Raw genomic sequence first — 19,770 nt, 5'->3', positions numbered from 1 at the left:
ATGAATGCAATTATTTTAAATGATACGAAAATGATGATATACAACTAAAAATATAACGATATTTTTAAATATTCAAAATATAAAAAATAAAAAATAAATAAAAAGTAGGAATACAACAAAAAAAAAAAGTTAAATGATTAATCATTTAAAAGAAAATTAAAGAATCTACGGTATAATTTAAAAAATATATAAAAGGAAAAGAAAAATAAGGACAAAAATGTATCGATTGGCAGCTTTCTCATGAAGTGTTTTTGTAGGTTCCACCTTCCATTAATCTCTCTTCTCTTTCAACAAGTTATGATTGGAATTTGTGCTTTTCTTGTATCCAACCAATGTATTGATGGATGGAAAGAGGCCACGAAGTAAAGTGAAGGTGTTCTCAAATTTTCCACATGCCATCGACTATCATAGTAACTATGCATGTAAACGAACTTTAGTCAATCAAAGTAAAGTAAACGCTACTAATATAGTTTCCTATTTCAGTTGTATCTGAGTTTCAGAGGTGATGTCGTTGTCGTCTTCTTCGCCGGCTGGAAAAGAATTCAGGCTTCGTTGGGACGTGTTTTTGAGTTTCAGAGGTGGAGATACACGCGAATGCTTCACCAAAAAACTATATGAATCTCTCCACAGTGAAGGAGTTCGTGTTTTCATGGACGACGAGGGTTTGGACCGTGGGGATCGCATAGATACCACACTTCTTCAAGCCATTGATGACTCTGCTGCCTCCATTGTTATTATCTCTACTAATTACGCTGACTCTCATTGGTGTCTTGATGAACTTGTCAGGATTTTTGAATCTAAGAGGCTTGTTATTCCCGTTTTCTACGAAGTTGATCCTTCTCATGTTCGTAAACAGTCCACTCCTTTTGAAAAAGGTTTTACTGATCTTGAAAACAGGTTTGATAATCTTAAGGTTTCCAAGTGGAGAGATGCTATGAAACAACTTGGTGGACTTGCTGGCTTTGTTTTCACAAACAGGTTTCTCAATTTTGTAGAATCATAAAATCTTACTGATTTCTTCAGCTTACTGATTCTTCTTTTCCTTTTGTTTTTGTTTCTTAGTTACGAAGGCGGGCATGAGAAACTGATACGCCTTTTGGTGAAAAGGGTTTTGAAGGAGTTGAGTAATACTCCAATGCTTGTCGCTGACTTTCTAGTTGGACTCAATAAACGTGTTGACAACGTGATGGATCTGTTACAACTTCAATCCAACACTGTCAAGGTTTTAGGGTTGTATGGGATGGGTGGTGTTGGTAAGACAACACTCGCCAAGACACTTTTCAATAGTCTCGTTGGTTGTTTTGAGCGTAGATGCTTCGTTCCAAATGTGAGACACTCCTCGTCTAAAGAGGATGGTTTGCTTTCTCTTCAAAGCAATATCATTAAAGATCTTTCTTCTCAAAAAGGGACTCGGAGTTTTATGGGTGATGTCAATGCTGGTATTTCTACTATCAAAAGAATAGTTCATGAGAATCGGGTTCTGCTAGTGTTGGATGATGTTGATAATGTAAACCAGCTTGATACTTTGATTGGTAAAAGGGAATGGTTTTACAAAGGAAGCTGTATCATAATTACAACAAGGGACACAACTGCTTTGCCTGAAAAACATGTCAATCTGTTGTATGAAGTCAGAGAATTGAATGATGAAGAAGCTCTACAGTTATTCAGTTACCATGCTTTGAAGAAAAAGGACCCTCCGCCAGCTTTTCTGGATCTTTCAGAGAAAATCGTGTCTCTTACCGGAAGAATGCCATTGGCTTTGGAAGTGTTCGGTTGCTTTCTGTGCGAGAGAAGGAGGGTGGAGGAATGGGAGGATGCTATCGAGAAGCTGAGAACGATTCGGCCCGGGAATCTTCACGATGTGTTGAAGATAAGTTATGATGGGTTGGATGAACAAGAGAAGTGTATATTCCTTGATATTGCCTGTTTCTTTCTTCAAACGGAAATGAAGCGCGGTGATGTGATTGATATATTGAGAGGCTGTGGTTTTAGAGGAGAGATAGCTATGACGATACTTGTACAGAAATGCTTAATCAAAATAAGACATGACAACACCTTGTGGATGCATGATCAAATTAGAGATATGGGAAGGCAGATTGTTATGGATGAAAACCATGTTGATCCCGGGATGCGTACTAGATTGTGGGATCGTGCGGAAATCATGTCCGTTTTGAAGAGTAACAAGGTAAAAGATTCTGAAGAGACTTTAAGCTGCAAAGCTTAAAATATAGTTAACCAAAAAGTGTCAAAAACTTTCATTAATATTTTATGCTGGTGCTGCTAGCAGTAAGATAAAATAATAACACTAGCAGACAAAGTTGGCATTTAAGACCAAATTTTAATATTACAGAAACAAGAGACTAGTTAATAATATTACTAACTTTGTTGGGTTTAGTTAACGTGATCTCTTTTCGAGAATATATAAAACTGCATGCTGTTTTATATATTAAAACAATTCAGATGTGTCAATTTTCATAAGATTACAAATACTTCTATCTGTTTGAATATTTTATTGTTTTGTTTTTGGAAAATGATTATTTTCATGACGAAAGGTTGCAATTTGATTTTATCCGTGTCCGCAACAACTAATTTTTTTTTGTTGGACACTTCAAAAACGTGTCTGATACGCGTCGTACGCGTGTCAGTGTCCGACACGTGTCTGACACGGCGACACGCTGTGTGAATGGTGTCTCGGAGCTTCATAGCAACCAACAAATATGATTGGTTCAATTTGATTTTATCCCTCTATGATTTTCGCCAAAGATGGAGCTACCTGTATATGATGCTCATTTATCATACATACATGTCAGTGAGTGTTTAATGAATCTCGTAATAATAATCCTCGGTGATATTCGGCAGTCATTATTTTTTTATGCAGGGAACAAGATGCATACAAGGAATTGCACTAGACTTTAAGAAAAGATCAACAATTGTAGGAAAGAAATATAATGAAGTTATACTTGATACAAAATCCTTTGAACCGATGGTTACCTTAAGATTGCTTCAGATCAATAATCTAAGTTTGGAAGGCAAGTTTCTTCCAGATGAACTGAAATGGCTACAATGGCAAGGATGTCCTTTGGAATGCATTCCTTTGGACACATTGCCACGTGAACTGACTGTCCTTGATCTCTCAAATGCCGAGAAAATTAAAAGCTTGAGGGGATTGGAAAGTCACAACAAGGTACATGCTTTAGCTATTTTATGCATAACTTCTACAAATATAGCATCTTATAACATAACATCACATTGTTTAGCAGGTACCAGAGAACCTAATGGTCATTAAACTCTCCGACTGCTACCGACTTGCTGCTATCCCTGATTTATCTAGGTGTCTCAGGCTGGAGAAAATAATGTTGGATAGCTGCATTAGTCTAAAAAGGATTCATGAATCAATTGGCAGTTTGACTACCTTGCGTAATTTGAACTTGAGGCGTTGTGAAAACATCACTGAGCTTCCCAGTGATGTATCTGGGCTGAAACATCTGGAGAGCCTTGTTCTTTCTAATTGCACCAAGTTGAAAGTATTACCCGAAAACATAGGCATACTTAAATCGCTGAAAACACTTGAGGCTGATGGCACTGCTATAGTAAAGTTGCCCGAGTCCATTTTTCGCTTGACCAAACTCGAACGACTTGTTTTAGACAGTTGCTCATATTTGAGAAGACTGCCAAACTGCATTGGAAAACTATGTTCTTTGCAAGAATTATCTCTTAATAAATCAGGTTTACAAGAATTACCCGACACTGTAGGATCCTTGAAAAATCTCGAGAAGTTAAGTTTGATTTCGTGTGCATCTCTCACTCAATTTCCAGATTCTATTGGAAATCTCGTATCACTGACAAAGCTTTTGGCGTACAACAGTGGAATTAAAGAACTCCCTTCCACCATTGGTTCTTTATCCTATCTGAGGATGTTATCAGTTGGAAATTGTAAACATCTCAGTAAATTGCCCGACTCAATTAAAACTTTGGCTTCAATTACTGAACTTAAGTTAGATGGAACACCTATCAGATATCTTCCAGATCAAATTGGAGACATGAAACAACTAAGGAAGCTTGATATTGGGAATTGCAGCAATCTTGAATCATTACCAGAATCCATTGGCCACCTAGGATCTCTTACTACATTGAACATAGACAATGGAAATATCAAAGAATTACCAGCGTCAATTGGATTATTGGAAAATCTTGTTACCTTAACATTAAACAGATGTAGAATGCTTAAACAGCTCCCAGCTTCTATAGGAAACTTGAAATCTCTCTGTCACTTAAATATGAAGGAAACAACTATGTCAGACTTGCCTGAAAGTTTTGGTATGCTCTCAAGGTTGAGAACACTGAGAATGGGAAAGGAGTCTAATTTACCTCTCATATCTGTGGAGAACAGGGGCTCTTTTGTGATACCATCTTCTTTCTGTAATCTGACCTTGCTATCTGATTTCGATGCCCATGCCTGGGGATTATCTGGTAAAATTCCTGATGAATTCGAGAAGCTATCATTAATAGAGACTTTAAAATTGGGCCACAACAATTTCCACAGCCTTCCTTCCAGTTTGAAAGGTCTTTCCTTTCTCAAGAAACTCAAACTGCAAAATTGTACGGAGCTGACTTCCCTTCCCTCACTTCCTTCAAGCTTGATCGAGCTAAACGCTGATAATTGCTACGCATTAGAAACTATACACGACATATCAAATTTAGAGAGTTTGGAAGAGTTGAAACTCACAAACTGTGGGAAAGTGGTAGATATTCCAGGTCTTGAATGCTTGAAGTCCTTGAGAAGATTGTTCCTTAGTGGTTGCAGTGCATGCTCCACCAAAGTACGCAAAAGTCTTTCAAAGGTTGTTATCTCCTTCTCTTTGCCTATAAATCTCGATTCAATGAATATAAACAGTTCGATAAGTGAAAACTATGGATCCATTTACTTCAATTTTTACTTTGTATGTGGATGATTGGAATGACATTTGTTATTTTTATTTTTAATAGTGATAGGCAAGAGATGAAAGCTACTAGAAAAAACACATTTCTAGAAACACTGAAAACAATGATTTTATTTTTTCCAAATAGTTTTCAATTACATTTTCAAAAACTTCCTTAATGTCTTTTCTAATGTTTATCTTATCAGTGAAAATTGAAATTTGAAACACCCGAAGTAAACGAGCCCTTAATTCCCTATCGTTGCTTATAAGTGATACTTGTAAATAATGGAATATTTATGACAGGTTGCACTGAGAAATTTTCAGAACTTGAGCATGCCAGGAACCAAATTACCTGAATGGTTTTCTGGAGGAACGGTAAGCTTTACCAAGCGCAAAAATCTCGAGCTAACAAGTGTAGTTGTAGGTGTTATTTTCTCAATTAACCACAACAATAAGAATATTCAAATCCCTGACGTGGTGGATATTCAAGCAAAGGTTCTCAAATTAGGAGAACAAGTTTTTAGTTCAGTGCTATTCATAGGTGGGGTGCCAAGGACAAATGAACCACAAATACACTTGCGAAGGTTCCATGATTACCATGCATTGCGAAGGGAGTTAAATGAAGCTGATACGGTTTGTGTGACAAAGAGAAGTACTCCATTTGATGAGAGGTTGGAATTGTTAAAATCTGGAATTCATTTAATTTTTGAAGGGGATGATGATTATGAGGGAGACGAAGAATCATTGGATAAAGGCCTACAATCTATCTCAGAAAGGATGGCCAGGTTTTTTAACACTTATGATGAAGGTGTTGGTGCAGCTGAGAGTGAATATAAGTGTCAACATGAATTGGAGCAGGCAAAAGAAAAGCCTCGAACTAGATTACTTGGTGTTAAAGGCAATTACATTATTCTCTTCCTATTTAATCTATTCTTTGTGCTGTTGGGTTGGTTTTGGTTAAGATATATGTGAAGTGTTAAAGAAGAGACTGACTTGTACATACAAGCATTAAATAAGGAGATTTTTTAACGTATCCTTTGAATTACACACTACCCAATAATATTAAAATGTTCCTAGATTTCGCAGATACATCTCTGAACGCATTAAATTCTGATTGAACATTAAAATATTTCGGAAATGTATCTCTTTTTATTTTACGGAGTTACATCTCCATAACGTATCAGAACATAATGTTTCATGTTATGTTTTGTTTATGTGTATTCAGATGAAGATTTATAAGCGTTATGTACCATGTTATGTGACAAGATTTAAACCATACAATCGATATCCAAAATATGACATACATAAATCCATATGGTCCAAAAATGTCTTATATAAATAAAAGACTAATAAATGTTTAAAAAAATTGAGAACAACGATAAAGTAGCAAGATGTCAAAATAAAATACAATCTATAATACTACTACTATATACTAATGCACTACTGTCTATGTCAGACTACATCTCCTCTGACTCCTCGGGTTCATCGACTATCAATTCCCCCTGTCTTCCGGTGTTGTCTCCGATACATCAATGTTCTTTGTGCTTTTCGTCATGATGGCATTTAGGATCTATCTCACATCAGACCAATCAGGGAAGATACTGTGAAGGCATGTTTCTCAAGTGTTTTAATGATGACAAGATTCTACAAAGCAAGAATGGATTGACAAAAAGAAATGACTCAAAGACTTAAAGCAAAGATAAGTTTCATATTATGTCAAGTCTTGAAGAAATACTTATGGATCGATCATGAATGATAAGGTATATAACATTCAATCTTTCTAATGAGTATACAAGTGATCAAGTCCTCATACATTCATATCATGTTTATTTAATATGTTTGGATGCATCTTACCAAAGTTTTTATCTTTAAAAATTAACTATTTTTGCATTCTGGAGAGCTGTTAATCGGTTAACAACATTGTGCTAATCAATTAAGAGGCTAAAATTTTCAAATATTTTGCACGTTACAATGGTGTAATCGATTAACCATATTTGGTTAACCGATTACCACTGTACCAGTGCTTGAAAAAAATGCATTTTTTCATTGCTTTGGTTTTCAAAAACAGTTCTTGAAGCATGGTATCCTTTCATGATTTGTACTGATTTGTAGAGGTGCTTTAGAGATATATAAACACCATTTCTTCAGATTTTAATCTCACCTTTTTTGCAAATTTTCAAACATCCAAATATTCTCTTCATCTTTCAAAAATTCTCTAAGTGTTCAAAACCAAAAATTTAAGAGTGAAACTTTCTGCACTTAACCTTCATAGAAAAATATTCTAAGTTTCATTTCATTCATAGTGAACACTTGTATATCATTGATAGATTTGTTTGTTATAAGGAAAAGATCAATCCATAGATTGATACTTATACAATTCCATTTTACATACTTATCAAAAATTCAGATTACTTTGTATATCCTTGTTGTCCAGGATTGTTGGAAAGAAGAGTTTCATTAAAGGGAGGATTATTCTCTTTTTGAACTTAGTGAAAAATCTAAGAGGATTGTTCTTGGTGTGATTGTTAGTGTCTATATAGAAAGACTAGGAAGAGTCTTGTAAAAGTCCTAACAATAGTAAAATCTCTTTCATGTTGAAAGGGAAGTGGAGTACTCTCGATTTGTGAGGGGAACCAGGATATCTCTCTGTGTTCTTTACCTTTCAGTATTTACCGCATTTATCACATAGTAATCACTAAGAAAATATTCTTAAATCAAGTCAAAATTGGAAAAAGTTTCATAGTACCTAATTCACTTCCTCTTAGGTGCACACTCAACTTACATTTGCCATCAAAGTGGGTTATTGGTAACTTACTCCTTAGATCCAGAAGATGGCTTCCGCAAGCGCAAACTCGGTTTTCAAAGATGGTGGTAGTAGCAACAAACCCCCTCTATTTTCTGGAGAATATTTTGACTTCTGGAAAATCCGCATGAAGGCACATTTAGAAGCACAAGGAGATGGTATATGGGAAACCGTTGAAAATGGTCTGCATAATTCAACTAGTGTAGTTAATGGTGTTGACACTCCTAAGGTTAAAAGTTCCTATGATGAAGACGATAAGAAAAGAATACTTAATGAAAAGAAAACTATCAATATTCTTCAAAGTGCATTAAGTATGGACGAGTTTTTTCGCATCTCCCAATCTAAATCGACAAAAGAAATATGAGACACTTTGGTGGAGACTCATGAAGGAACCGTTGAAGTTAAAAGATCCAGATTGAACACATTGAGTCAAGAATATGAAATGTTCAGAATGCAGCCCGGATAATCCATTGTTGCATTACAGAAAAGATTTGTTCATTTGACGAATCATTTAATTACTCTCGGAAAAACCTTTACAAATGATGATCTCGACCTTAAAGTGCTAAGATCATTGACTAGAGAATGGCAACCAAAAGTAACGGCTATATCAGAGAAGAAAAGTCCTTCTACCATGACGTCTGCATCATTATTCGGAAAACTCCAAGAACATGAACTTGGAAGACTTGAAAAGCATGAAAGTCAAGAGAAGAAATCCAAAGGCATTGCTTTGAAAGTAGATTCAAAGGAAGATAAAGATGATGATGCATCGGAGGAAGATGAAAATTTCATGCTCCTTGTTAAAAGACTTGGTAAGTTTTTTTGGTAAAAATGACAAATCATTTTATGCAAAAATAAATAAACATTTCAGGAAAAGGGAAGCTTCCATTTCTACACAAGATGTCACATGCTATGAATGTGGAAAGCAAGGTCATATAAAGCTGGATTGTCTGAAACTCTCCAAGAAAGGTGGATTTAAAGGCAAGAAGGAATTCAAGAATAAAAAGGTATGTTGCATGGGAAGATAATGAGATATGTTCTTCATCCGGATCGGAAAACGACGAATATGCAAATTTAGAATTGATGGCTTCACACCATTCCGATGATGATGAAGATGAGCTTAGTAACGTTTTTTCTCTTTATGATAGTGATGCACAAGGTGCTATAAATGAACTTCTTAAAGAATGCAAAATTATGTATAAAGCAATATCATCACAAAAGAAACTAATTTCATCTCTAGAAGAAAAAGTCGTGACAATGGAAAAAGATGTCGAAGATGAAAAACAAAAGATGATTAGTGAAAAACAGAATTTTGTATGTCAAAATTGTGAATCACTTTCTTTCCAAATTGTCCAATTAAAAAGGATTCTTGAAAGGTATGAGAAAGTACAAATTGGGTTAGAAGGTGTCCTTAGTCAACAAAGATATTCCAATGATAAAATTGAACTTGGTTATTCAAAAAATTTAAAACCAAGTTCTAGTAAAACTATCTTTGTTAAAGCTAATAATCAATCATCCAAAGAGAAAGTGAACAAACCAAAAGTTGTTCATCACTATCCTAAAAGGAAAGGATTTGTTAAAAAGAAATCTTATGTCCCTAGATATAGAAGCAATTTTGAACCTGCTTGTTTTTATTGTGGAATTGTTGGCCGTACACCTAATGCTTGCTATGTTAGAAATTTTTGTATGGAAAGTGGGCATTATGTATGGGTAAAGAAAGATATTAATTATGAAGGACCCAAAGAAATTTGGGTACCTAACAAAACTTAATTTGTTTTGTAGGTATGCTTGAAAACCACATCAAATCTTTGGTATCTCAATAATGGTTGTTCCAAACATGTGTCGGAAGACATTAACAAATTTCCAAATCTAGTGCTTAAGGCCAAGGGTTATGTTACATATGGAGATAACAACAAAGGTAGAATTCTTGGCATAGGAAAAGTTGGAGCACCACATTTCACATCCATTGAATATGTTCTTTATGTTGAAGGACTAAAGCACAATCTTTTAAGTATTAGTCAATTTTAATGGAGATCGGAAACCCAAGCATTTCATCGTCCAACTGGTGAATGCACAGTCACTTTGGAGGATGTACACATGTTGTTAGGTTTGCGTGTGAATCGGTTAGCAGTTGTTAGCCACACAAATGTGGCATATGAGACGGTTCTAGAATTATTGGGGGTGCCTTTCAAGGACACTAATAGAAAAGGGCAATATATTAAAATTAAATGGCTAAGGGACCATTACAAGGCTTTCACATTAGACGAGAATTCTCCCGAGGAAGTGAAATTTACGAAAACTAGAATGTATATTTTATTACTTTTTGCATGCTTATTATTTCCTGATACTAATGGTAACATTATACATCTTCAACTTTTACCATTATTAACAAACATAAATAAAATAGGTAGATATAGTTGGGGCGCTGCTACTTTATCGCACCTATATAGAAATTTGTGTAGATGCGCTAGAAAAAATATGCATAACTTTGTTGGTTGTGGAGTTTTACTTCAAGCTTGGGGTTGGTCCAGAATGCCAAGAATGTCACCAACAAATCCCAATGCATTCCAGTTTCCATATGCGACCAACTACGTATACAAAAAAAATATTTTTTTTATATGTTTTTTCTAGGCTTTATTTAATAACTCTTTATTCTTTAGATGGTCCACATATGGGATGAATTACAAAAAAAAAACTCATCATTGTGCTCTCGGATATCGGTCGTTCTTCGATTATTTCGAGACAGATGATCTATTATCTCAAAGACTTATACTACTAATATTTAAAGTTTATTTATATTTTTTTAACTAATTCTTTGTTACTATAATGTTACAGTTTCTATGGAGGCCCTATCTTGGACTTGAAGATGACGATCCAACTGAAAGTGACATGTGGAGTTCAACAACGCTTTTAATTTGTTTCACTTATGTTGAAATGCATCATTCAGATAGGGTTAAACTCCTAATTGGGATTCAACAAGAAATTTAGGATCCACCTAGGTGCATAGTGAAGTATCACACAAGTCAAATGTCAGATCAATGGAAATTCGAAAATTGGAAAGACCATTATAAACAAGAGCGTCAATAATTGGTAAATCGGAGCAACATTATCTTACAAGGAGAAATCATCTAAATAGAATGTAAACCCAGTAGGGAATACATGAATTGATATAGATTTGTAACCAATTTGTATCTATCACAAAATAGATACCTATTTGACCCTCATAACCAACCCACGTCTTCAAACTTCCAACACATCAGACCATTAACCAACACTTACACCCAACAACCAACATGTAACACCCAACAACCTACATATAACACCCAACAACCTTTCAACCCAATCCAACAACCTTATACCCCAAGCCAACACTACCATAAACCAAACCCATCATTTAACCTAACCCCCTACAGCACCCAACAACAAAATCCAAATTTTACCCCCTCTGCAACACCCAACAACAAACACCATCCACCACTCATTATAACCAATACTCATTCTCACAACTACCCCACAAGAACACAACTATCAAACCCCCAACCACAAATGTCTTCTTACCACTCACAAACCTTCACCCTTAATTCATCCCAAGACTAACAATCTTACACCCCCTACATGAATAACTCAATGCCACCTACCATCCAACTGAATTGGAATAACAAGGGAACAAGATTAAGTTATGGCAGTGCGGCGATGGTGGACGAGTTTAGTGATGATATGGTCATTGAATTTATGAATCATAGGAATGACGCGAGACCTTCTACTTAGCCAACAAATGTTGATGAAAATCGTAGAAAGTCTTTCCGAATTGGACAAGCTCCTGCATGTGGAACCCACCAACCCTTTCATCGACCGGGTCAAAATCAAGGCTAGATTAGGCATGACAATATAACCCGTGCCTGCGGGTACCCACCAGAACCCGTCCCGAAGTTGACGGGGAAAACTCATTTTGATTGGGTTTGGATTTTCCCCGAATATAAAATATGGGGACGGATCGGGTAATGGGGATACTAGTACCCACCCCGAACCCGCCCCGTTTACTTCATTATGTACATTATTATTTATTTTTGATAATTTAGAATATTAAATAAGTGGTCAATATTTTGATATTTTGATTTGTATTAATTATTTAAAATATTCGAACTCTATGTAAGGAAATTTTTTAGATTGTTTTGTTTTACTATTTGTAATGTAATTTGATTTTTAAAAAATAAATATTTCTATTAAAAAAATTGATTTTAATAAATTGATGATAGCGGGGCGGGGATACCCGAACCCGTTTGGGACGAGTTTGAATTTTAATTCTCCATCCCCGTTTGGATTTGGGGCGGGAAACGGGGATTGTTTGGGAATTCAGGTTTGGATTTGTGGAGGTAAAAACCATTCCTGACCCGCCTCATTGTCATGCCTAGGCTAGATAGGAGTTTAATATACTTCTTTTAAATTAAATAAATAAAAAATTATTATTATTATTATTATTATTATTTTATTTTTATTATTATTTTAATTATTAATAAAATATAGTTTAATTATAATTATTATTTTTATTTTAATTATTTTAACACTTCATTAAATATAAATAACTATATTCAATTAATATTATAAAAAATGATTAATATTATATTATTTACAATTAAAATTTATTTCAGTTTTAATTTAATTCACAAATATATCTTTACAACACTGCCGCTAATCAATGGGTAGAACTTCCTTTTTCTATAACATTGCCGCCTATTTAATGGGCATCTGCTGTATTTATGGTACATTGTCGTCCTTTTAAGGGGCGATGGTCAAACAATAATACAAAGTATGTCAGTTTAGTATTTAGTTTGAAATGAATGCCAAATTATTATTTTTTGTCCAGAAATATGGCGGTAAAAGATTCTTTAATTTAATGTAGACACTCAACTCAACTATAGGAAACAGCGAAGTAAAGGTGTTACCAGTTGTCTCTGTCAGACTATTAGCTTACTTTCTCGCTTAGCAACCATGCATTATTGAGAATGTATCAAGTGTGAGTAGTGTGGATAATAGTCTCACATTGGTTAGTAATATGAAGACTTGAACATTTATAAATGAGAGAACTCACTCACCTATCACTTTAACGTTTTAGGTGAATATGTGGTGTGTCTTTCACAAAGATGTTGCTCCAAAAAGAAGAAGTCTCACAATATTTATCGTAAGTCAACTCCGTTGAAGAGTGTCAACGTACTAGTAGTATGCAATTTCACGTGTATATTTACCATGATCGTTTAGACAAAAATCAAACACCAAAAACAGAAACAAAGGATCATCCATAGAAATTATGTCTTCATCGTCATTCGGCTGCTTCCATTGTTATTATCTCTTCTAATTACGCTGATTCTCATTGGTGTCTCGATGAACTTGTCAGGATTTTTGAATCTAAGAGGCTTGTTATTCCCGTTTTTTTGAAAAAGGTTTTACTGATCTTGAAAAGAGATTTGATAATCTTAAGGTTTCCAAGTGGAGAGATTCTATGAAACAACTTAGTGGACTTAATCATAAAATCTTACTGATTTCTTCAGCATACTGATTCTTCTTTTCTTTTTGTTTCTTAGTTACGAAGGCGGGCATGAGAAACTGATACGCCTTTTGGTGAAAAGGATTTTGAAGTAGTTAAGTAATACTCCAATGCTTCTCGCTGACTTTCTCGTTGGACTCAATGAACGTGTTGACAACGTGATGGATCTGTTACAACTTCAATCCAACATTGTCAAGGTTTTAGGGTTGTATGGGATGGGTGGTGTTTGTAAGACAACCCTTGCCAAGGCTCTTTTCAATAGTCTCGTTGGTCGTTTTGAGCGTAGATGTTTCGTTTCAAATGTGAGACACTCCTCGTCTAAAGAGGATGGTTTGCTTTCTCTTCAAACCAATATCATTAAAGATCTTTCTTCTGAAGAAGGAACTCAGAGTTTTATGGGTGATGTCAATGCTGGTATTTCTACAATAAGAAATATAGTTCGTGAAAATCGGGTTCTGCTAGTGTTGGATGATGTTGATAGTGTAAACCAGCTTGATTATTTGATTGGTAAAAGGGAATGGTTTTGTAAAGGAAGCTGTATAATAATTACATCAAGGGACACAGCTGCTTTGCCTGAAAAGCATGTCAATGAGTTGTATGAAGTCAAAGAATTGTATGATGAAGAAGCTCTACAGTTATTCAGTTACCATGCTTTGAGGAAAAAGGACCCTCCACCAAGTTTTCTGAAATTTTCAGAGGAAATTGTATCTCTTACTGGTTGCTTTCTGTGCGAGAGGAGGAGGGTGGAGGAATGGGAGGATGCTATTGAGAAGCTGAGAACAATTCGGCCCGGGAATCTTCACGATGTGTTGAAGATAAGTTATGATGGGTTGGATGAACAAGAGAAGTGTATATTCTTTGATATTGCCTGTTTCTTTCTTCAAATGGAAATGAAGCGCGGTGATGTGATTGATATATTGAGAGGCTGTGGTTTTAGAGGAGAGATAGCTATGACGATACTTGTACAGAAATGCTTAATCAAAATAAGACATGACAACACCTTGTGGATGCATGATCAAATTAGAGATATGGGAAGACAGATTGTTATGGATGAAAACCATGTTGATCCTGGGATGCGTAGTAGATTGTGGGATCATGCTGAAATCGTGTCCGTTTTGAAGAGTAACAAGGTAAAAGATTCTGAAACATTGCAAAATACAGAGTTTGATTTATATAATTTGCCTAAAAGAGACTTTAAGCTGCAAAAGTGTCCAAAAAGGGTAGTGGAGGATAAAATAATAAAAAAAGCAGAAAAAATTGGCCTTAAAGACCAAATTTTAACAATACAAAAACAAGAGACTGGTTAATAATATTACTAACTTTATGTTTACACAGAAAATATATAATGCAGTTTATGTTCCTTCTTTCTCTTTGCTATGTACTTAAAGGACTGAAACCTTATAACTTTTACAAGTATAACATCTTATAACATAACATCACATTGTTTAACAGGTACCTGAGAACCTAATGGTCATTAACCTCTCCGGCTGCTTCCAACTAGCGGAAATCCCTGATTTATCTTGGTGTCTCAGGCTGGAGAAAATTATCTTGGATAACTGCATTAATCTAAAAAAGATTCATGAATCAATTGGAAGTTTGACTACCTTGCATAATTTGAACTTGAGGCGTTGTATAAACATCACCGAGCTTCCTAGTGATGTATCTGGACTGAAACATCTGGAGATCCTAGTTCTTTCTAGTTGCACCGAGTTGAAAGCATTACCAAAACGCATAGGCCTGCTTAAATCGCTGAAAACACTTGAGGCTGATGACACTGCTATAGTAAAGTTGCCCAAGTCCATTTTTCGCTTGACCAAACTCGAACAACTTGTTTTAGATCGTTGCTCATTTATGAGAAGACTACCAAACTGCATCGGAAAATTATGTTCTTTCCAAGAATTATCTCTTATTGAATCAGGCTTAAAAAAATTACCCCACACTGTGGGATCCTTTAAAAATCTTGAGAAGTTAAGTTTGATTTCGTGTGCATCTCTCACTCAAATGCCAGATTCTATAGGAAATCTCGTATAGTTGACAGAACTTTTAGCTTACAACAGTGGTATTAAGGAACTCCCTTCCACCATTTGTTCTTTATCCTATCTGAGGATGTTATCAGTTGGGAACTGTAAACATCTCAGTAAATTGCCCGACTCAATTAAAACTTTGGCTTCAGTTACTGAACTTAAGTTAGATGGAACACCTATCAGATATCTTCCAGATCAAATTGGAGACATGAAACAACTAAGGAAGCTTGATATTGGGAATTGCAGCAATCTTGAATCATTACCAGAATCCATTGGCCACCTAGGATCTCTTACTACATTGAACATAGACAATGGAAATATCAAAGAATTACCAACGTCGATTGGATTATTGGAATATCTTGTTACCTTAACATTGAACAAATGTAGAATGCTTAAAAAGCTCCCAACTTCTATTGGAAACTTGAAATCTCTAAATCACTTAATGATGGAGGAAACAGCTATGTCAGACTTGCCTGAAAGTTTCGGTATGCTCGCAAACTTGAAATCACTGAGAATAGCAAAGAGGCCTACTTTAGTTCCCATATCTGGGGAGAAAATGGCTCTTTTGTGATACCATCTTCTTTCTATAACCTGACCTTGCTATATGAGTTCGATGCCCGTGCCTGGGGATTATCCAGGAAAATTCCTGATGAATTCGAGAAGCTATCATTAATAGAGACTTTAGATTTGGGCCAAAACAATTTCCACAGCCTTCCTTCCAGTTTCAAAGGTCTTTCCTTTCTTAAGAAACTCTCACTGCCAAATTGCACGGAGCTGACTTCTCTCCCCTCACTTCCTTCAAGCTTGATCGAGCTAAATGCTGAAAATTGCTACGCATTAGAGACTATACATAACATGTCAAATTTAGAGAGTTTGGAGGAGTTAAAACTCACAAACTGTGAGAAAGTGGCGGATATTCCAGGTCTTAAATGCCTGAAGTCCTTGAGAAGAATGTACCTGAGTGGTTGCAATGCATGCTCCTCCCAAGTATGCAAAAGACTTTCAAAGCTTGTTATCTCCTTCTCTTTGCCTATAAATCCTAATTCAATAAACAAGAAAAATGAGAACTAACGAGCCTTTGATTGTTTATATTTATGACAGGTTGCATTGAGAAATTTTCAGAACTTGAGTATGCCAGGAACCAAGTTACCTGAATGGTTTTCAGGAGAAACTGTCAGCTTTTCCAAGCTCGAAAATATTGAGCTAACAAGTGTAGTTGTAGGTGTTATTTTCTCATTTAACCATAACAATAAGAATATTCAAGAATCTGAAGTGTTTGATGTTCAAGCAAATGTTCTCAAATCAGGAAAACTTACTTTAAGTTCAGGGCTATACATAGGTGGAGTGCCAAGGACAGATGAACCACACATATACTTGGGAAGCTACCATGATTACCATGCATTGGTATCCCATTTAAAAAATGCTGATACAGTTAGTGTGACAAAGAGGAGTCCTCCTTTTGATGAGAGGCTTGAATTGATAAAATGCAGAATTCATTTAATCTTTGAAGGGGATGATGATTATGAAGGAGACGAAGAATCATTGGACAAAGGCTTACAATCTGTCTCAGAAAGGATGGCCAGGTTTTTAAACACTTGTGATGAAGGTGTTGATGCAACTGAGAGTGAAGATGAGTGTCATGATGAATAGGGGCAGGAAAAAGAAGAGTAAAATTGGAGATGAATTCAAGTAAAATATGAGCTAAATTTAACTTGATTTTACTTCATTTTATCAGACTTTGAAGAAATTAATTTCGTTTTTAGATAGTTTCAACTCGAGTTTGAAAACCTTGGGTGTGATACTCATTACTTGGGAGAGAAACCGGTAAAACTAAAACCATGAAAATTTTACATGCTCTTCTATTATTCCAATAACAAGATGTGACTTCAATTCAATATTCACTGAACCATTTCGGTTACAATAATCCTTATGTGCCAACATTCCCCCAATGAAGGTTGTTGATTGCTTGAAAGAGATGTTGACAATATTTGAGTTGTCTTCTTCTCTGTATCCTTCAACTGTTACAGGCTTCAATAAAACCAAAACTAGTTGATTTGAATGTAACAGCATTGAATAGCATGTTCTGATTTCTCAACAAAATAACCATATTCTGATTTCAGTCTGTAATGTCAAAACAAAGCTTAGCCTCATCCCAAGGTCCATTGATCTCAAACTTGTACTCCTGAATCCTTATGAGCCAATAAGGACATACCAAGTTCACAAAAACCAACAAACTAAGTAGCAACACAAATAGAAATCGATGCAGTGTGTACACAAAACTTAATGTCAGGACCATCAAACTAATAGAAAAGCATAGGTGCAAGCAAAAGGAATATTTTTTAATACAGTATGTAACCAGTGGAGCAAAAAGGAAAACCTGTAACGAGAATAACATGATGGCAAACACATGTAGTCTTGATGGAAGACGAGAAGCAATAAAAACGGAGGCGACTACAGAAGCATTTACGGATATACAACTGGTTAATGCAGGATTCTTCAGAACCCCCGGGGCTTTGACAGTGGATTCTGAATAGTCGTGCAGGAAAAGGTGAAGTATGAGAAGCGATACAGTTACTGCCCAAATGGAATCAGAACTGATGGACCTTGTAAGAGTTTGATAGATAGGAGCCAAAACATATAAACCCGTTATAAAAAATGAGATATTAAGGGCATAATGAAGGAGAAGAGTAAGTGAAAGCATTTCTTGAGTAAAAAGGAGAATTAGAAAACCGGAAACAAGAAGACTTAGATCAATTAACAAGAGAGAATTTTCATCAAGAGAGGACGAAAGTGTATACGTCCAGACCAAGACAACAAGAGCAACAATGCATAAATATTCGGAAATGGAAACTGAGTCAAGCATCACCTTTAGCATGTCCCTTTTTACAACACTGGCATTCATGACCATTCCTTCAAGGAATGTTTCATCAGTATGATTGTCATCATATCCAAGTTGCATACCGCCATAGGCCACTTTTCTCCATTTGGGCCGAGGCGGAGAAGAGTTACTACCACCCAAGCCAAGAGCCATTGAAACGTATTATTTAATTCCGGATGCAATCTCAGGATCAAATTTATTATATGTTTAGACCTAATTGTCCTTTACAGCGTCAAATCTTTCACACTCCATTGTCTTCCAATCGTGCACATTTAGATCAAATCCATCTCCAAGCTCTGGAAATTAAAATACCATAAAAAGGGGAAAAAGTAAATTCAACACAATAAGTAGCAAAGATTACACCTAAAAGATCAAGCTTTTAATAGTATAATAAACAAAGATTACAACTTTAGATCACACCACAAATTAGGATTAGAATGTAATCATTTTTTGGGGATAGAACTTGAATCCTTAGAAAACCCAATCATGAATAACAGAATAAACTGAATAGAGAAAGAAGATACCTGATAAACTGATTAAGTTTCGAGAAGACCAGCGTGAGTGAGCAGCAACTACAGTTTCCGACAAGCTGTGACACGGTGGGGAAATGGAATAAATAAATCTGTGAACGGCGGTGGGAGTGCAAGAATTGGAGTTGATTTAATTAATTAAATTAAGCACAAATTTTAAACACAAAAATTGGAGTTGATTTATTTAATTAAATTAAGCACAAAAATTAAATTAATTATTTTTAATAATTTTTTAAATCATTTAGAAAAACAAAATTTTATATTAATCCAATTAATTATATTATATTTAGATGGAACCATTGTAAAACAATTTTTTTTTTTGAAAATATGACTTTTTCATGAGAAAATTTAAGTGCAATTTTTTTTTTCAATATTGGTCGCATTTTACTATTTTTAGTTTTTTTTACTCAATTCCTGACTGTGTAAAGTATAGATTTAGATTGAGTTTCTTTAGGTTTATTTCTTCTTTTGAGAAGATTTTAGTATATCTTTGTTGTGTTACACCTTTCTCATTTTATAATATTATCCTATTAAAAAAATGGTAAGAGATTTATTTTAAAATAAATTATTATTATTTATTATCAATTTTTTATTGTTATAATAAACAATATATTTAATTTAATATATTTTTTATTTTTTATTTTTTATTAGAGAAAAAGAAATATATATATTAACCGTGTAAAACATTTTTAACTTGTAATCAATGAGAAACGTGTATCCCACCAAGTTACAATTTTATTTTTTAAATACTGACATGATAGGGATAAATGATATAATTTTATTGTACGATGGTGTAAAACTAATTTACATCGACAATGCACTACCAACAATCAATTTCCCACAATATAAAGTACACACAACAAAATCCAGAGGTGCTACCGCAAACGCTTTGCACGTGCGACCACAACATTTAATTCCCCGTTGAAAGTCAGGGATGCTCTCGCATATGTTTTGCTCGTGCAACTACTCGTAAGTTCGCACAAGATTCAAAGTTCTACATTCAAGATCACACAAATACACCTCATACATGTAAAAATGCATCTCATTCCAAAAAAAAAAAAAAATATATACACATAC

The 19,770-nt window shown here is 35.0% G+C and overlaps 2 protein-coding genes and 1 pseudogene across 4 annotated transcripts; 2 read left to right on the top strand and 1 right to left on the bottom strand.

Annotated features, from left to right (window-relative positions):
- Positions 1–229: 229 nt before the first annotated feature.
- LOC127075174 (disease resistance protein RPV1) lies at positions 230–6,008 on the top strand. 3 transcript variants are annotated; one of them, XM_051016648.1, is made up of 6 exons: positions 230–373; positions 484–978; positions 1,063–2,185; positions 2,879–3,184; positions 3,258–4,841; positions 5,223–6,008. In XM_051016648.1, exons 2-6 carry the CDS (start codon positions 506–508, stop codon positions 5,889–5,891), a joined length of 4,155 nt encoding a protein of 1,384 aa, XP_050872605.1. In that variant the 5' UTR covers positions 230–373; positions 484–505; the 3' UTR covers positions 5,892–6,008. The 3 variants fall into 3 exon arrangements, with proteins under 3 accessions (XP_050872605.1, XP_050872606.1, XP_050872604.1); XM_051016649.1 differs by having other exon boundaries at positions 230–978; positions 3,261–4,841; XM_051016647.1 differs by having other exon boundaries at positions 230–978.
- An 8,538-nt stretch (positions 6,009–14,546) lies between these two features.
- LOC127137161 (disease resistance protein RPV1-like) lies at positions 14,547–16,935 on the top strand (annotated as a pseudogene).
- A 175-nt stretch (positions 16,936–17,110) lies between these two features.
- Positions 17,111–18,827, bottom strand: LOC127075175 (phosphatidylinositol N-acetylglucosaminyltransferase subunit C). The gene is made up of 2 exons (XM_051016650.1): positions 18,688–18,827; positions 17,111–18,459 (listed from the first exon to the last, which is right to left on the bottom strand). The coding sequence occupies exon 2, from the start codon at positions 18,314–18,316 to the stop codon at positions 17,402–17,404; it is 915 nt and encodes a 304-aa protein (XP_050872607.1). The 5' UTR covers positions 18,317–18,459; positions 18,688–18,827; the 3' UTR covers positions 17,111–17,401.
- Positions 18,828–19,770: the final 943 nt, after the last annotated feature.

Source organism: Lathyrus oleraceus, chromosome 4 (genome assembly GCF_024323335.1).
Source record: "Lathyrus oleraceus cultivar Zhongwan6 chromosome 4, CAAS_Psat_ZW6_1.0, whole genome shotgun sequence".
NCBI lineage: Eukaryota > Viridiplantae > Streptophyta > Magnoliopsida > Fabales > Fabaceae > Lathyrus > Lathyrus oleraceus.
The sequence above is the reverse complement of the archived record's forward strand: the minus strand, read 5'-3'. Positions and strand labels throughout refer to the sequence as shown.